Source organism: Clinocottus analis, unplaced genomic scaffold, assembly GCF_023055335.1.
Source record: "Clinocottus analis isolate CAN_PGR_092001 unplaced genomic scaffold, fCliAna1.0.p SCAF_26, whole genome shotgun sequence".
Taxonomy (NCBI): Eukaryota; Metazoa; Chordata; class Actinopteri; order Perciformes; family Cottidae; genus Clinocottus; species Clinocottus analis.
The window spans coordinates 4,281,468-4,297,804 of NW_027175998.1; the positions used below are offsets into that span (position 1 = coordinate 4,281,468).

At 49.3% G+C, this 16,337-nt stretch overlaps 1 protein-coding gene across 5 annotated transcripts in view; it reads right to left on the reverse strand.

Annotated features, from left to right (window-relative positions):
• The window catches only part of rbfox2 (RNA binding fox-1 homolog 2), a 34,089-nt gene that overhangs the window by 8,697 nt on the left and 9,055 nt on the right, over nt 1-16,337 (reverse strand). For 3 of the 5 annotated variants that reach the window (XM_068591806.1, XM_068591805.1, XM_068591807.1), the window contains exons 3-6: nt 6,044-6,250; nt 4,933-5,100; nt 4,321-4,374; nt 4,065-4,157 (exon numbers count right to left, since the gene is read on the reverse strand). In XM_068591806.1, the coding sequence (XP_068447907.1) occupies nt 4,065-4,157; nt 4,321-4,374; nt 4,933-5,100; nt 6,044-6,250 (522 nt within the window). Of the gene's footprint in view, nt 1-4,064; nt 4,158-4,320; nt 4,375-4,932; nt 5,101-6,043; nt 6,251-14,918; nt 15,426-16,337 lie in introns of those variants that run through there. The other 2 variants (XM_068591808.1, XM_068591809.1) reach the window with 2 other exon arrangements.

Sequence of the window (16,337 nt, forward strand, 5' to 3'; positions counted from 1 at the left end):
GATTACACGCAGCCAATCAAGAGCGCATCACATCACCAGAGGTGAGCCAAACTAGCCAATCAGCAAGCATCAGATGCAGCAAGAGACCAATTAAAATAAAATAAAGGTTCGGCAGCCCTCCCGATCCAATACACACCATACAGAAAAAAGAAGAGGAGGGGAGGGAGGGAGAGGGAACGACAGAGAAGAGACAGAAATATAGAGGGATGCAGGAGGAGCCAGTCCACATGGAAAGACACAGAAAAACACACACATGATGTGGAGGAGAGAGAGAGAGAGAGTGAACAATCCATTCAAATGTGCAATTCTTCTAATGAACGAACAGAAACGACAAGATGCGATACACACATACAAAATATACATCTGACCGGTTGCCTACGTTGTGTCTAACTGTACAGGAGCAACAATGGATGAATGGAGCGAGAGAACGACTACAAAGAGAGAGAGAGATGTCTAGATAAAGACAGAGAGGATGGGGGATGCAAATATCATTCCTCAAAACAAAAAACAAAAAAATCAAAAAAATCAAAATCAAACCATGGTTGTGAAACACTGCCAGGCATTCCAGATCAGTGTCGCACACCAGAGAGACCTCGAAGCACACAAACCACCGACACGCACACCATCCAGAACCAAACTGATCAGAAGTAAATCAGGGACACCTCGTTACGGGATCAGAGCCAAGAGAAAGCTGCACAAAGTCGTAAGTGTGCTCTGGAGGGGTCTAAATATTAACCTGTGGCAGCTTTGTTTTTTTTCTTCAATATAAAAAAAGACTCAAATGCTAAAAGTGTGTGTGTGTGTGTGTGTGTGTGTATATATATATGAAGAGTAGCTTCACTTTAAAGCAGAATAAGCTTGCATCCACTATTCCTCCACATTTCTGTCTTAAATTTGAAGGTACACTACCGTTCAAAAGTTTAGGGTCACTTAGAAATGTCCTTGTTCAATAAAGATAACAGTAAATGAGTCATAAATCCCCTCTGTGCATTGTTAATGTGGTGAAAGACTATTCTAGGTGTGAACGTCTGGTTCTTCATGAAATATCTACATCGTGTATAGAGGCCCATTTCCAGCAGCTATCAGTGTTCTGATGGTACATTGTGTTTGATCATGGCCTTAGAAGACTAATGGAGGATAGAAAACCCTTGAAAACCCTTGTGATGATGTCACACAGCTGAAAACAGCTCTGCTGGTGAGAGAAGCTCTAAAACTGTTCTTCCTTTGAGCTGGTTGAGGATCTGGAGCTTCACATTTGTGGGTTCATGAACTCTCAAAATGTCCAGAAGAAGAGAACGTTCATGTGAAACTCTGCAGTCTGTTCTTGATCTTAGAAATAAAGGATGTTCAGGAACTTGAACATGTGTCTGTGTGACTTCAAACTTCTGAGCGGTAGTGTAAGTCCAACCTGCCGTACCTCTACAACTGTCTGCAGTCTACAAAGTGGCACAGAGAGTCACGGTCGAGTACTGCGGCACACCGGGATACACAGACGACTAAGTATCCTCTCTCTCCGGCGACGCTAACATAGCACTCATGCTTCGGCATGCTGTCCCGCTAAACGGTGCAAAAAAAAAAAAAAAAAAAAAAAAGGAAATGCAGCTGTTGGCCGACACGACAACGGAGAGATGACATAGATGTATACTATATGGCGTCGTACAGGTGACGAGAAAGAAGAGAGTAAACCATGCAGGATACGGCTCTGGAATTAAATGCTGAATGCGGTTAGAGAAGGTGATTGGAATGAATGCTTAAGAAGTGCTAGTCAAAAAGTCGTTGCACTTGCAGATAGATGCAGTACATTCAGTTATGCAGGTGGCCGTTATACCGCCATGCGATCAATGGCTAATCTCGTAATCGTGTCATTCGCCACCTCCCCAATCAATCACAGGATTAGCCAATCGGGTTCTGTCAATCATTCAACCAATCAGGCGGGCTCCCTCCAGTAAAGGAGTCCCCTCTCATTTTGGGGTGTTGGGGTGCATTTTATTTCACTAATTTGTTTTTTTGACGGATGGGGTGGGGTGGGGGGGTGGGAGGGGGAGGGGGGGGGGTCATTCAAAGATGATGCCATGTGTACACAACTTACCGTTGCCAGGGAAACGGCGTGAGGACACGCGAGCAGTTACCGTGGAGACTGACAACAACAACAACATACAAAAATCATCAGGGAAATAGAGAAAAATATATGTAAGAAAGAAATGATGAACCAAATAAGTAAAAAAAATAAATAAAAAAATAAAAAAAACGAGGTAATGAAAAGCAACCCCCAACCATGTGGTAGAGAGGAAGTGATGCAACAGGTCACGTGTCAACAGTCAGCTGCAAGTATCGGCCATTTTGACAACACTCTCACCTCTACTGGTTCAAAAAAACACAAACACAAAATAGAAAGGAATACCGCTACACACACAGATCATAGAAGTTGATAACGGGGCAAACAAATGAAAACAGAGAATGTCAGAAATAAAGAAATCGGCCTTGGGAAGAGGAGGAAGGAGGGAGGGGACGACCCGTATCATGGCCCAGAGTATATTCAAATAACTGACAAAGTAAAATCACTCAAAGTCAAAACTTAACCTCCAATGTTTATGCGACTACAGCACAGGGAAACGGACAGAGATGGAGGAGGGGGACAGCAGAATGCAGATGGAGACACACAGACTGGGAGAGACAAACAGACAGACTGGCCTGGTGACAAAAGAGTGAAGAGAGATGAGGAGAATCAATAAATAATAAGGAAGGAGGAAAGGAAGGAAGGAAGGAAGGAAGGAAGGAGAGGGAACGGCAGCTATCTATTGCGAACTCTTCTCGTGTTCATTCTCTCTCCGCCCTCCATGTTCTTTAGTCCCGCACACCCACACACACACACACACACACACACACACACACACACACACACACAGAGAGAGACAGAGAGGAGTGCAAGACATTGGAGAAGACGCATGCAGAGGAGCTTTAGTAAGCGAGTCAAAAGAAAGCGTGATCTAAAAACATTTTAAAATCAAGAGCCAGAGCGAAATGGCGAAAGCGTGGCGTATCGGATTCTCCAAAAAGGCCATTTGCAACTGAAAAACCGAGCTCATGCTAACGAATAAATGAAAAAAAAAAGATGTCACAACAAAATGCACTCTTAAAAATCTGTTTTTTTTAAAAATTATTCTTCCCCAGGAGTGGTGGATGCAACTGTGTGTGAAAACAAAAAGAGAAAAATAATCTTGCACGCCTGAATTTACACCAATTTATATGAAGCATCAGAAATGACACACACGTCTCACGGCAGACTCATTTCAAGACTCAAAGTGGCCCCTGAAAATGCTCCCCCATCATGCATCAGTCTGTTAACACAGCACACCTGCTACCCAGAGTCACCCGTGTAAAAATCTCCTCGACGATATCTGACCTCATGACCCATCCATGCAACATACAGGAGCCTCTCAGACACCGGCAAGCACTTTTTTTTTTTTTTTTTCACACAGGAAAAAACAACAGAGGCTATTAACCGCCCTTCCAGTCATTAACACAACCATAAACCAAAGATGGCCACTCGTCATGATCATGGAAGAAGTGATGATGGTCATGAAAAAAAGGTGCAGGAAAACTAAAAGAATAGAAGAGAAAAAAGATCCTACATGCTGTGACGGAAAGCGGAAATCGAACCGCGTCGTGTGGCGACGTCTCGCCGGCCATGCCTGTTTGCGTAGCCACTCCACACAGCATGCTTTGCAAACCACACAGCTTTGAGATCAAGGTGCAATGGACAGCCCACAACATCCACAACAACAACAACAACAACAACAACAGCATAAACATCGACAGGAAGTGCCGTCAAAGAGGAGAGGCGTCTGTGTGCGTGGCACCGCGGCACCATGCTGTAGTGAAGCCAGAGGGGGGTTAGAGTCCAACACATACATCCACCCGCTGGGGGAAGAGACGACCAGAACAAACTCATTCTCATTGTCGGACATGGAAGGGGGAAACAGAGGAGAAAATGGTCGCCGTTTCTATAAAAAAAATTAATTAAAAAAGAAAAAAGAGGGGTGGGGGCAAGGGTTGCGAGTTACCTCGATTTTCCGGCCTTCCACCAGCGTGCCGTGCAGCTTCCCTCGGGCCTGCTCCGCATCCGCACTCGTCTCGAATGTTACGAAACCGAAGCCCTGAGAGGAGGCGGAAAGAAGAAGAAGAAGAAGAAGAAGAGGGTGGACGGGGGGAGAGAGAGAGAGAGCAAGAGAAGGTTGAAAATGGACGGTGAGCTTTTTTTCTGAGCTTGTTTGTGTAGAACAGTTATTCAAGATGACGCGTCGCTCCCGTGCTCCATACCTTGGACCCCCTCTCGTTGAAAATGATCTCCACGTCCAGGATTTTGCCGTATTGCTGGAAAAGAAAATGAAGACGCACGTGAGTCTTGTGCTGCATCTTGCCACAGGGTGTCAGCACTGTTCAAGCATGAAGACCTGGCAGCCAGCCAGCCAGCTCATCACGGGCTTTTTTTTTCCTTCTTCTGCTTCCACCATGTCTTCCTTGCCTCTGCTCTTTTCTCTGCACCACATTTTAGACGCATTCCTCTCGCAAACAAACAAAAAAGCTGAGAGCGAGGCCAGATTTATTATTTTTACACCCGGCTCGAGTCTTCTTTCTACAAGATGAACGCGCGTCAGATCCAGCTTTTGTTTTTCAGTCAAATCTTTTGAAACAAACTGATTTCCTTTTAGCTACGGCAGAGTCGAAATATTCTCATAAAATCCTCCCTCGAGGACGGGACACGAGCAGCCGACAGCAATCTGCGGACGCGCTGCCGACGTCACCGCTGCAGCGCTCCTTTTGTTATTTGAATAACCAAATGCTTTTTTCCAATACGCAGCTTTTCTGGGTTACTCTTATGTGACGACGCCTGTCGGGGAAAAGGGGGCGGGGTTACTGCGGTCCGCGTACCCCAAACATTTGCCGTAGGTCCGGGTCTCTGAAGCGGAAGGGGATGTTGGACACGTGGAGGCGTTTGGGGGTCCCCTTGTCCGAGTCATCCCCGATGCTCCCTCCACCGCCGACCCCTCCGGAGCCGACCACCGACGCGCCGTCAATCTGAGAGGAACCGTCCACCTGCTGGGGAAAGAAGAAGGCAGAGTTTTATTACACAGGAAACCATTATTTCCTTCTTTTGTGGATCGCATTGATCAAATCATTTTGTCTAGTGAGCATCCTTTTCCCAGAATCCAATATAAAGGCCTACAGATTGCCTGTTTCCCCCGCCCCCATGCAAAGCCCAACCATAATACACTTTTAATGATATAAAAAGGGGAAAAATGTCATTTTAAGAAGCATGAGAGAGAGTAAATGTGTGAGTTTCTAATATCAGCCTTCCCTTAATTATACAGGTGGGGTGGATGATGCCTGTCCTCATAACACAGTTCAACAGCACCACAAATGGCCACACGGCTGAATGGACAGCTGGAGAGAGACGTTTCAATAAAAGCTAAACATTACCGTCCTCACGCGCCGCTGGATTGGACGTCATCAGCTTCAGCTACGTGTCAAAAATAAAATTGGTGACCGTAAAGTGCGAAGAGAGCAAATCGACCGTCAGCCGCGTGGAGAGAGAGAATCGAGACCAAAAGTAGTAGATGTAGAAATTCTACTACTACTACTACTACTACTACTTCTTTCACACTTTCCCTTCCACTCGTTCACATCCACTACTCAGTCCCTGTGCAACGTTTGCATCAGCCTCTCTGAGCTAACGCTAAGCTAGCGCATCAAACGGCCCTGAACCCTGGTCTTGGGTTCGAATGCTTTGAATGTGTGCATAAAAGAATAAAAGTGTGGGGACAGTTTCACGTTACTTGACACATAAATCAGGAATGATCTCAATCAGGCCCGCGCAGAGAGGGTTGTAGATTTTTGTTTACTCAAGGAAAGGGGGAATTGGTAGAGTTCACGGGTTTAGTCAAGTCCGATTGGTGCCAGTGAGTTACTGTTAACGAGCGTTGCTCTCTCTCCTCTCTCACTGAGCCAAAGGCCTGAGAGGAAGCGTCCCCCGGACCCTCACCTGGACACTGAGGCTGTTGGCAACGTTGGCGACGCTGTTCGCCACGCCGCCGGCTTCCACGGGGCCCTGGACGGCGCCCGCCGCGTACAGGCTGCCCCCGTAGTCCAGGGCCAGGCCGTTCTGAGGGGGCGGCGGCGGAGGCGGCGGGAACGCGGCGAAAGGTGGCGGCACGAGTCCCTCCTGACCGCCAGCACTATCCTGAGAGCCCTGTTTGGAAGAGAGGGAGAGAGAAAGAGAGAGAGAAAGGTGAGGAAGGAGTGAAAGCTAAAGTAGCCCGCTGGCTAACCTCCACAGCACCTTTTACCGAGCGCATCGCCCGACCACTTCTCCAAGAGCATCGGTCTAAAAAGTAATACAGGCGTGGATATTATATTTCCATTTCCCCGCACGTATTTGTGTGTGTAAATGTGTGCAAGTATCTACCCCCCCTACCTCCCCCCACCTATTAAATATTCACTGCAGCCACATCTATTATTGAGGGTCAGATGCCTCCAAACTCGGCGCTGTACAATGGCGAGTGTCTAAACGCCTGCTCACACACTCACAAACGCCTCCACGCAGAAAAACCACCTTTGACACGCGGACACCCACACACCTCGACGCTCACACACAAGACCAACTGTTAGTAAAAGGAAGCATGCCCAAGTATTTTTTTTTTTAACATTATTATTACCCCCAAGAAGAAACAAAGAAAAGAAAAGCAGCACCGAGTGCGTAGGAGAACAATGCACGAACACAAACGCGACACCAAGGCAATAACACAACACACATTCCTCGGTGTTGGCAGCGGGGCATGGTTACCCTAAATGGTAACAGCTAGAGCGCGGAGGGACAGGAGAGAGCGAGCGAGAGGGGGGGGATGGGACGATAAAAGGTGATGAGTGATGTTGGAAGCACGGCCCCGCCGCTCATCCGCCGCCGCAGAAGATAAACCAAACAATCGCTGCGTTTCAGATCTTTTTATAACTCGGCGAAATAACGGCGCTGGATGCTCGATCAAATCGAGACTGGAACAGCGCGGATGTATTTATAGCTGCGGCTGCAGCCGCGCCGCCGCTTCCGAGAGCCAAGCGCTCGCCCCTCCTGCTAACCGGCGTGCTAACGTGCTAATGTTTGGCCGGTGTAATGTCGGTCGTGTTTACCATCTGACTGGAGCGGACGCGTGTGCAACGAGCAAACTGAGCCGATTGCCAAATGCAAAACGGAGCGGAGACGTCAGGATGATATTCCATGCTTAAAAATACAAATGTATGAATACTATAAATAAAAACTTCCTCAAATCAAGTCCTCAATCATTGGCCCTGGTGTTTGAACAGTTTCATAATAGTAAATAGAAGAGAACTAAACTGATTGAGAGAATATTAAAATGAAGTATTTAAAAATGTCGATACATATTTATATATATGGCTAAACAATGGCTGCTGCATCTGGTAGCTTCTTGCTCTTTCTCCGTAGTCCTAATCTCCTCTCTTCTTGTTCCCCTCCCACTTTTCATCATTATTATTTCCATTATTATTATCAGCAGGAGTGGTAATAGTACAGCAGCAGAGACAGGCAGTCACAACAATAATAACTAATTAGTAAAAGTAATATTCTCTGTCTTGTTCTTCTGGGTATCGGAATAAATGGGTCTCGCCACTAAAGAGACTCCATGCTTGCTAGACATCTGCTTGGCTACATTGACTTATCTCTGTGTGTGTGCGTGTGTGTGTGTGTGTGTGTGTGTGTGTCTCGTGCGCAAAAGAGAGACTGCAGCAATGCCCATCTGAGTTGCACAATAGATTTCTGTCCCTTTGGGAGTGTTAGAAGTGCGTGGGAGGGTATATGTGTGTGTGCGTCTGTGTGTGTGTGTGTGCGCGCCATCTGTCTCCCAGCTTTTGACCTTTCTCGCCGTCACACCTGTGCCATGGTCGCTGGCCCCCTCGCCTCAGTGACAAACCGGGGGGATGCGCGCGGTCGACACGGATCACATGGATATTGTGACATGAGAGCGTCGTCTCGGTGGGACCGAGGACAGGTCGAGCGTTACAGCAGTGCGCCTTTTCCCCGGGTAAAAGAGGTCAGACAGATTTTAACATCGAGCCGTTGGGGGCGAGGACGACATGTGCGATGGACGTCGACTTTGTTTTTTTTCTTTCCTGCAAACCGTGCGCCCGTTCATCCCGAGTCGCTCGGCCTTCGGGTGAAAGCTTCTTGAGCTTCTTGCTCGCGCCGTGGACGAATCAGAAAGCTGCAAGTTTTTGTCGAGGAAAGCGCCCCCATTAAAGTGTATGAGAGCAAGGAGCAGTGCATGCATGAAACCTAGTTATATAAACGCTTTTCTGTTTGTTTTTCCCCGTCATTCAGTTACCGCAGCGCTTAACACGTTTTTCTGAGGTGCAACAAATTCAAAGGCATCATTTTTTGCTTCACCTGGACATTCATTGTACAAACGTCTGAAGATATTAATTTCATTTTGTAACTTCCTGCAGGTCCGTGCTCTTTTCAAATCTCCAGTTAAAAAGCCCCTCCCCCCCCGCTCCATCAGAAGCCACTTCACCTGGGGGACTTTTTCCTGCCGATGTCGGAGCGAAGGAAAACCGCATCAAGGCGCTTTGAACTCAACCTTTCACGGTTGCAGCGCCGCTGTGACTTCGGTAATTGTGTCCCCTCCTCTCCCTGATAACATACAGCAAGTGTGGGTTCATCATTAATCTGCCGCTCTCTCCCTCCAGGTGAAGAGTCCCCCCCCATCGGCCGGAATAGAAGAAGCCGCGTCCTCCATCTTCAGCGCCTCGCACTCGAGTCACAACTCTCTTTTTCAAACTTCTTTTGCGGTCTTTCTTTTTGAAACGGCAGCTGTGTCCGCTCCTCTGAAACCCTGCAGCTGTAAGAACCTCTTTCCAATCTCATCCACAAGCGTCCCAAATTGAGATTTTTTTTCCGAGAAGGGGGGGGAGAGAGAGAGAGAACATCCTTCACGTCCTTTCCCTTCCTGTCCCGTCACTTCCAAGTGCGGCGGCACGACAGTCTGCCCTCGGTTGCCAGAAAACGGTTGCACATTGTTGGCACAGACCGCCACTGTGGCCTGTGATGGTTTCGCAGTAAATATACATCGAAATCAAGTTTTGTGCAAAGACAGTGTTCATTTAACAGCATTGTAATGGATATGGATTCACAAGGCGCCTCCATACTTCACTCCATCCTTGTTAAAGCGATTTCAGTTAAGTTGCAATCCTCTGCTCCATTAATTAACAAAAGCTTTAAAAAAAGAAAGCGAGACCCAAAAAAAGAAAACGATTCATATGCAAAGAATTTGGTCTCAGTATCACTGTTACATCACTGATGGTAATAATGTGAACACGAGCTGAAATCCTCTGATGAGACATCCTGAATTCATTACATTTGAGAGGGACTGAAAAGGAGAAGAAGAAAAAAACAGAGGAGAGCAGAAACGAGGAACATTAGTCAGTTTGGATCGGGCTTTTAACAGCGGGTGACGAAACACACGATGTGCTGAATGACGCACCGGTTGGCGTCGCCTTGCGTCAGTCAGACCCGTCTCTGCATGGACGGCGTACGCGCGGCGGTAAGAAGGTGATGGCGGGCGGCGCGAGCCATTACACCTGGCTGACCGACAGAAACGAGGGAACCTGAACCCGAGGGAAAGTTGATCAGCCGGTGAGGGGTCAAGTGGCGAAATGAGGAAAGAAAGAAAGAAAAAACAGGAAAATGGCGTCGGGGGGCACGCAATACGTTGGTACCATGACGTTGGGTACACGCTCATCACCCACGAGGGGGTGGGGGGGGGCTCTTGTCGCTGATTTCACGATGATGAAATTTCACTTTGAAATTCACTTTGTGTTTCGTGCCAATTAGCACAACGACATGCTAACAGCATCATGGCGTACGCAGTACACATTAGCATGTTAGCATTGTCGCTTGTGAGCACATTAGCATGCAAACATTAGCACTGAGCTCAGGTCTCGTTTTAACAGGTGGGGGTGGGTGACTGTGCATATTTTCAAAACAGTCTCTCCGTTTGTGGTGTGTTGCACTCTCGGTTGTCGAGTTGAGGACGCCGCTCTCCTTAATCCTGCTTCGGAAAGCTTTTGTTGGGGGTGGGGTGGGGGTTCTGAAGCTTTTTGATCGTCCCGACCGGCGGTTCACTGGCAGCTGAAGTGCAGTCTCACAGAAGCACCAGCATGACGCTTTGGTCCCGTTTTTCCAATCTGCTGCTGTGCATTTTGTGTGCTACTTGCTGCAAAAGGGATTTTCTTTCTCTACGGGAGCCTGGAACAATAACACGGAGGAAGAAAAAACAACCGAGGAGCTCCCCCTTTCCCCCCTGCAATAAGAGATTGGTGCAGAATATATTACCGACTACACACCAAAAAAAGCAGTGTACCTTTTGGGGACTTTTGTTGGGAGAACTACCCTCCTGCTCTGCATCACAACGCTCATCGCGGCTGCAGCGTCGCCGTACTCGAGTCCCAACATCGATGACTCACGACACAGCTCACTCATCTACTGATGAGTCAGTCTTGGCAAGCTGTGATGCAACTCAAGATGATAGTGACTTGAATTTTAAATACTGCACGCTTAGGACTTGAGGTATATGTATGTATATGTATATATATATATATATATATAGTGGCTGCAACACTGCGCTGCTCCCAGAGTCGACATCTCTGATGGGATCATCACCCCCCTCCATCACTGCATCCCTCTCGCCGCCGTTGCTCGTGCACAGAAGCAGACTACAGCCTAGCAGGGGAATGGACAACCCCGGCTGTTTGCGGCTCCTGTTCCTTTTTTTTCTTTTTTCGCCCGACCGAAATAGAAGCGGGAACACGAGCCAAAAACAACCTTGTATTTGTGTTCGACGACCGGCCTTTTCAGAGGAGATCCATTTTAGCCGCATCTCTGCAGCCCCGCTCTCTCTCTACCTCAAAAACACTGTGTCAACAGCTCCGGTATCTACAAGAATAGTGTGCGCGCCTGCGTTGCTTGCTTGGTTTTATTTTTGTTTTTTTCCGCTCTCTCAAAACAGTCAAGTTGAGAGGATTTTTTTTTTTTTTTTTTTTGCTGACTGCGAGTGGCCTTTGTGCATTCGCATCAGGATAAAAGCTTCTGCTGAATAAAATGCACATGCATGGCGGGATGAAAGGAGGGAGGCAGAAGACAAAGGGGGCGTTCCTGCTCGGAGCTGAAGGAAAGTGCTGCCCTGTGGTCAAACCAACTGGAGGCTGAGCATTTGGGCCAGCGCTCGGGTTTTTGTGTGAACGTTGCGTTTGTGTGTGTGTGTGTGTGTGTGTGCTTCTGCTCCCCTGCCGTCGGGGCGTTAAGGCATGGAGGGTTGTGTAAGTGTGTGCGTTGGCCAGGCAGAGCCAGTGACTCAGAGTGGTAGCTGTAGCAGGCTTACTTTCGGGTCAGTTAGCATCAGCAAGTGTGTCTGAGGAGACATGTTATAAAATGTGCTCGTCTGCAACAGTCTCACCCGGCTACAGGAGGAAGAGGAAGAGGAGGAAGAGAGGAACATGGCTAAGAGCTAACTGGGGCAACACCGGGTCATTTCACACGAATAATGACATTTCGGTATCTTACTTTCTCGGGGGCCCCTCCGGCACATTTGGTCTGCAGCCTAATTCGGCGAACTTGACGCTGGAGAATGTGATTCATGCAGTTAGCGGCGGCTCACAATTTTGGCTCGATAATCGCATTAAATGGGGGACGTTGTGCTCGGCTCAGATCTTGGCTTCTGACTCTGTGCTGATGCTACCCGAGCTGCGAACAGCTGGGGAAGCGTTTACAGCGTGCCTGTGGCATACCGATGAGCCAGGAGACACCCTCTTGTTAAATTATCCCCCCCCCCACCCGGCTCCTCCACCACTCTTCCTCTTCCCCCCCTCTCTTTGCTCTTCCCTTGCTGCCGTTCTCCCTTTCCTCCCACTCTCTCTCCCACTCTGCTGTGCGCTTTTCCTCTTTACGCTTCATAAAATCCAGACGGGACTCTCGCGTAGGTCCCGCCCCCCAACATGCATATCAATCAAGGCCATTTTGCTTCATAGCAACAAGATACCGCCGATGCCCGGGCTCCTCCTCCTCCACTCTCCTCCATCTCCTTATAGGGTAACGCATCTGCTTGTCAAACAAACCCCTCCCCATCCTTTTTCCTTCTAGGGTGTCACAAGACTCCCCTTCCTCAGAAATTATTCCTGAGAGACCCCCCTCCTGCAACATGCATGTGCGCAGGGAATCGCGCAGCATCACTGGCCGTCCTCCATCCGTCATCCCTCCACGCAGCGTTTTATATGAAAGGTAAATATCGAAGACGAAAAAAACAACAGATGATGACATTACATGTCCGCATCTCTTCCTCATCGGGAAGGCCGCACGCCGAACCCAAAACAAACACACGTGCAGGTGAGCACACAAACGCAAAGGGAACGGACGCGTGTTTACCCAACATGGAAACCTGCCTCTTCCTATAGGTAGCAGCCAATAGGAAGGCCCCCCCCACCACCACCACTAAAACGAGTTTGCCTTGTTTTTGGCGCTGCAGCCGCGGCGCTCTGTGACAATAAAGCACACGTCCGGCTGTCAAGCGCGGGGTTTTTTTGGAGAGCGTGCACAAAAGCGAGCCGCGGAGCCGTGTTGTCACTGTCAACCGCGCGCCGGCCAAAGAGCCGGCGAGGGCAACCCCTCTCCGCTTCAAAAGGGCAGGTTCTTTTGAAATCCGGCGCAGATGCCTCACAGCGAGCGCTTTTTCCTCTTCTTTTTTTTTTTTTTCGGGAGAGCCATTAGAGATGCAAATGGCTGCGAGAGAAGACACGGACGTTACAGCAGCGCCGAGGGTTTAAGGCAATTTCACGAGCATTTTATCTCCCCCCCCTCCACCTCCTCTCCTCTCTCTCTCCCAGAAGCGTAGTGCAAAAGGTGTTTACCTCACATGGCTCTCCCGTCGACATTTTCCTCACTCGGCGAACCATTTAACAATCCGATACAAAATGAATGACTCATGCAAGTTGCCACGGCAACACGGCTCATTGGGATCATTTACCGACCATCATTGTTAACCCTGCGAAAGAATCAATAACAAGATTTGTGGATGGTGGGAGGAGGTTGGGCGATGGTGGGGGCCGGAGGGGGGGGATTGAAACCGCATGACCCGTTTACACTTTATGAAAGCGTGGCTGTGTGTGTGTGTGTGAGAGAGAGTGTGTGTGTGTGTGTGTGCAGGTAGGCGTCTCTCCCTCGCCTCAGGGCACACGCTTAGGTGGGGCTTGAGAAAATATTTCAGTCTTTTTGCACTCTCTTGCAGCAAAGGCCAAAAATGTTAGCATGCAGCAACACTTTAAAAGAGCTAATAAATAACAGGCGTCAGAAGGCAGCACACACACACACACACACACGTGCAACTGCAAAGTCAGCTTGACAGAAATTGCGTCAGAGCGAACTCGCTCCCTCCAGTTGACCTCGTATTGTTGCTCTCCATCCCTTCCGCCTCCTTTTCGTTCTGTCCATCTCTGCATTATTTCGGCTTCCTCGTCCGCGGGCTTCCCCGCCAACCTCTCCACTCACCTTAAAAAAAAAAATCATTACGAGAAAAAAAAAATGTCTCCATTCTCCCGCTCCCCATTCATTCTCTCACTCTTTTCCCCCCGGCCCATCCCCCTCTTTCAGGGGGGCTCTTAGAGGGGAAAACATTGAGATAACAGCTGCCAGGGCCCCGGGGAGAGCGGGAGGAGGAGGAGGAGGAGGAGGAAGAGGAGGGAACGAGGTCAAACAGTAAAGAGAGCAGGAATCCAAGGTACTGCTGAAAACGAGAGGAACTGACTCACGGCGAAGAAAATGTAATGATACGAAAGAGACACCAACTTCTCGGCCCACTGTGTGCTTCAGCTTTTGCGTGTGTGTGTGTGTGTGTGTGTGTGTTTGCGTGAGAAATGTGTGACACAGAAATTACAGTGAGGAGGTATTGCTAACGGCATAGGCGAGTATGCAAAAGGAAGAAGGGGAGGAAGGTAAAGAAAAGGAAAGAGACAACTGTTCTGTGTGTATGTATGCGTGCGCGCACACACACACACACACACACACACACACACACACACACACACACACACACACACACACACACACACACACACACACACACACACCTGTCCTTTTCGCTCACGGGCCTTGAGCGACATAGTGAGACAGCTGCAGAGGCAATAAAGGAGAAAGACTCCCTTCCCCTCCCCTCCCTTCCCTATTCCTTCACCGTTTCCACTCCGGAGAGAGTTTACCGCAGAAACGGCATACTGCTCCATCCAGCTGAGCACACTGACACGCTGTACTGAATGAATCTTCTGAGCATACATAATACATGGCGGAGCGCCGTTTCTGGCGCTGGCAGAAGCTCTTGATGTTCAGATTGCATGCGCCCCGAGCCCCCGGGGGCAGGAGAGTATAGCACGCCGGCGCTCCGGCGCTCCGCTGCGACGGATCATAACTGTGTAGCCGCGCGATCGCCGAGGCTCATCTCCAACGCCTACTACGTCGGTTTTCACTGTTTATCTCCCTCGTAGCAACCGGAGAGGGAGGGAGGAAGCGAGGGAGGAGGGAGGGGGGGTGCACAGTCCCCGGCGGCACTCTGTGAAATACCCCCCCCCCCCTTCAAGACTGGACCACTCCAGCAAAAAAAAAAGGGGGTCAAGAAGAGTCCTCATCTGTTCGCAGTTAATTAACATTTCATGCTCGGCAGCGGCAGCGCTCGCCTGCGTACAGTCGCGACGCGGCGGCGGCGGCGAGAAGCGATGCGGCGGACGAGCACACGGAGGAGGACATTTAATAAAAAAAAAAAGAAGAAGAAGAAGAAGAAGGGAACGAACAGAGGGAGATAAACACTCACCGACAACACGGAAGGATAGTACAGCCCCATCATCGTACTCCGAGCTACAACTGGAGACCGTCGTCGCTCCTCTCTCCCTCCCTCTCTCTCTCTCTCTCTCTCTCTCTCTCTCCGATCCTGTGTCACCTCACCAGCTCCGTCTCTCTAGTCTGTCTTACGGATTCAAAATCTCCCTCTCTCTGCCCCCGCTCGCTCTCTGTCTGCCATGCCTATCCCCCCTCTCTCCTCCTACTCCTCCTCCTCCTCCTCCTCCCTCCTTCCTCCCTCCCTCCCTCCTCCTATGCTGGCCTCTGTCCCTGTCACTCTCCCTCGCTTACTTGCTTGCTTTCTTTTCCCTTCCTCTCGCTCTCTGCGTCTCTCTCTCTCTCTCTCTCTCCCACTCACTCTTTTCTTTCCCTCTCCCACTCGCTCCTTCCTTTCTCTCTACCCCCAGCCTTCTGTTTTGCTGCTGTGCCCTTGCCTGCTCATCTCTTCTGTCTCTTCTCCAGTCCGCCTCCTCCTCTCTCCCTCTCTCTCTCTCTCTCTTCCTCCTCCTCTCTCTCGCAGATAGCCTGACGCACCCCCTTCCTCCTCCTCTCCCCTCCTACTTCTCTGCCTCTGTCACACCTGCAAACTTTCCCCTCCCCTCTTGCTTTCCTCTCATGTCGCAGTCCCTCCCTCCGCTCTCTCTCTCTCTCTTCTTCTGTTCTCTTTCTCCATGTAGGTGAGTTAACTGGGGCTGCTGGCACCACTGGGAGAGGAAGTGAATACTCTCACCCCCCCCCCCCCACCCTCCTCTCTCTCTAGCCATCTTTCAGAGATGCACCATGTTACATAAACGTGCTGGCAGTTTACATGTTTGTCTCGTGTTTGAGCGAGCGGCCAACTCACTTTCCTGTAAAAAGGCACCCGGGCAGCGCTGGACCTAAAGACGTTGTCGTAACACCCAGCAGCACTGCTCAAGTCTCAATACAGCCACATTACAGGCAGAGCCGCTGGAGCTGCCCTAACAGGGACGCAAAGGATAGCATAGCATAACAACATAGCACAATAACATAGCATAATAACATAGCATAATCCTAATAATTGTACTGCGGCTCAGTGTAACCGGGCAGCAACCTCTGGTGAAGCTAACGCGGCAGTGTCTTAAACGTGTTGCGTTCTCTCTACTGGCCAGCAGGGGGCGACGTCATCGGTCGCAAAAATAAGGCCGATTGTATACAAGTGTTTCTTTCTCAATCTCTAGTTTCTTCTTCAATACAGCATGACGTTTATTTAGTAAATTATGGTCCGTTTAAAGTCAAAGAGAACAGAGGGTGCTTTAGGGCGGGCCTACTGTGATTGACAGATCACTGCCGTCTTTAAGCCACTCCTCCACATGCCAAACATGGTAACTTCCGTTCACTCGTTCCAAAAAGCCAAGATGGTGACGACCAAGTG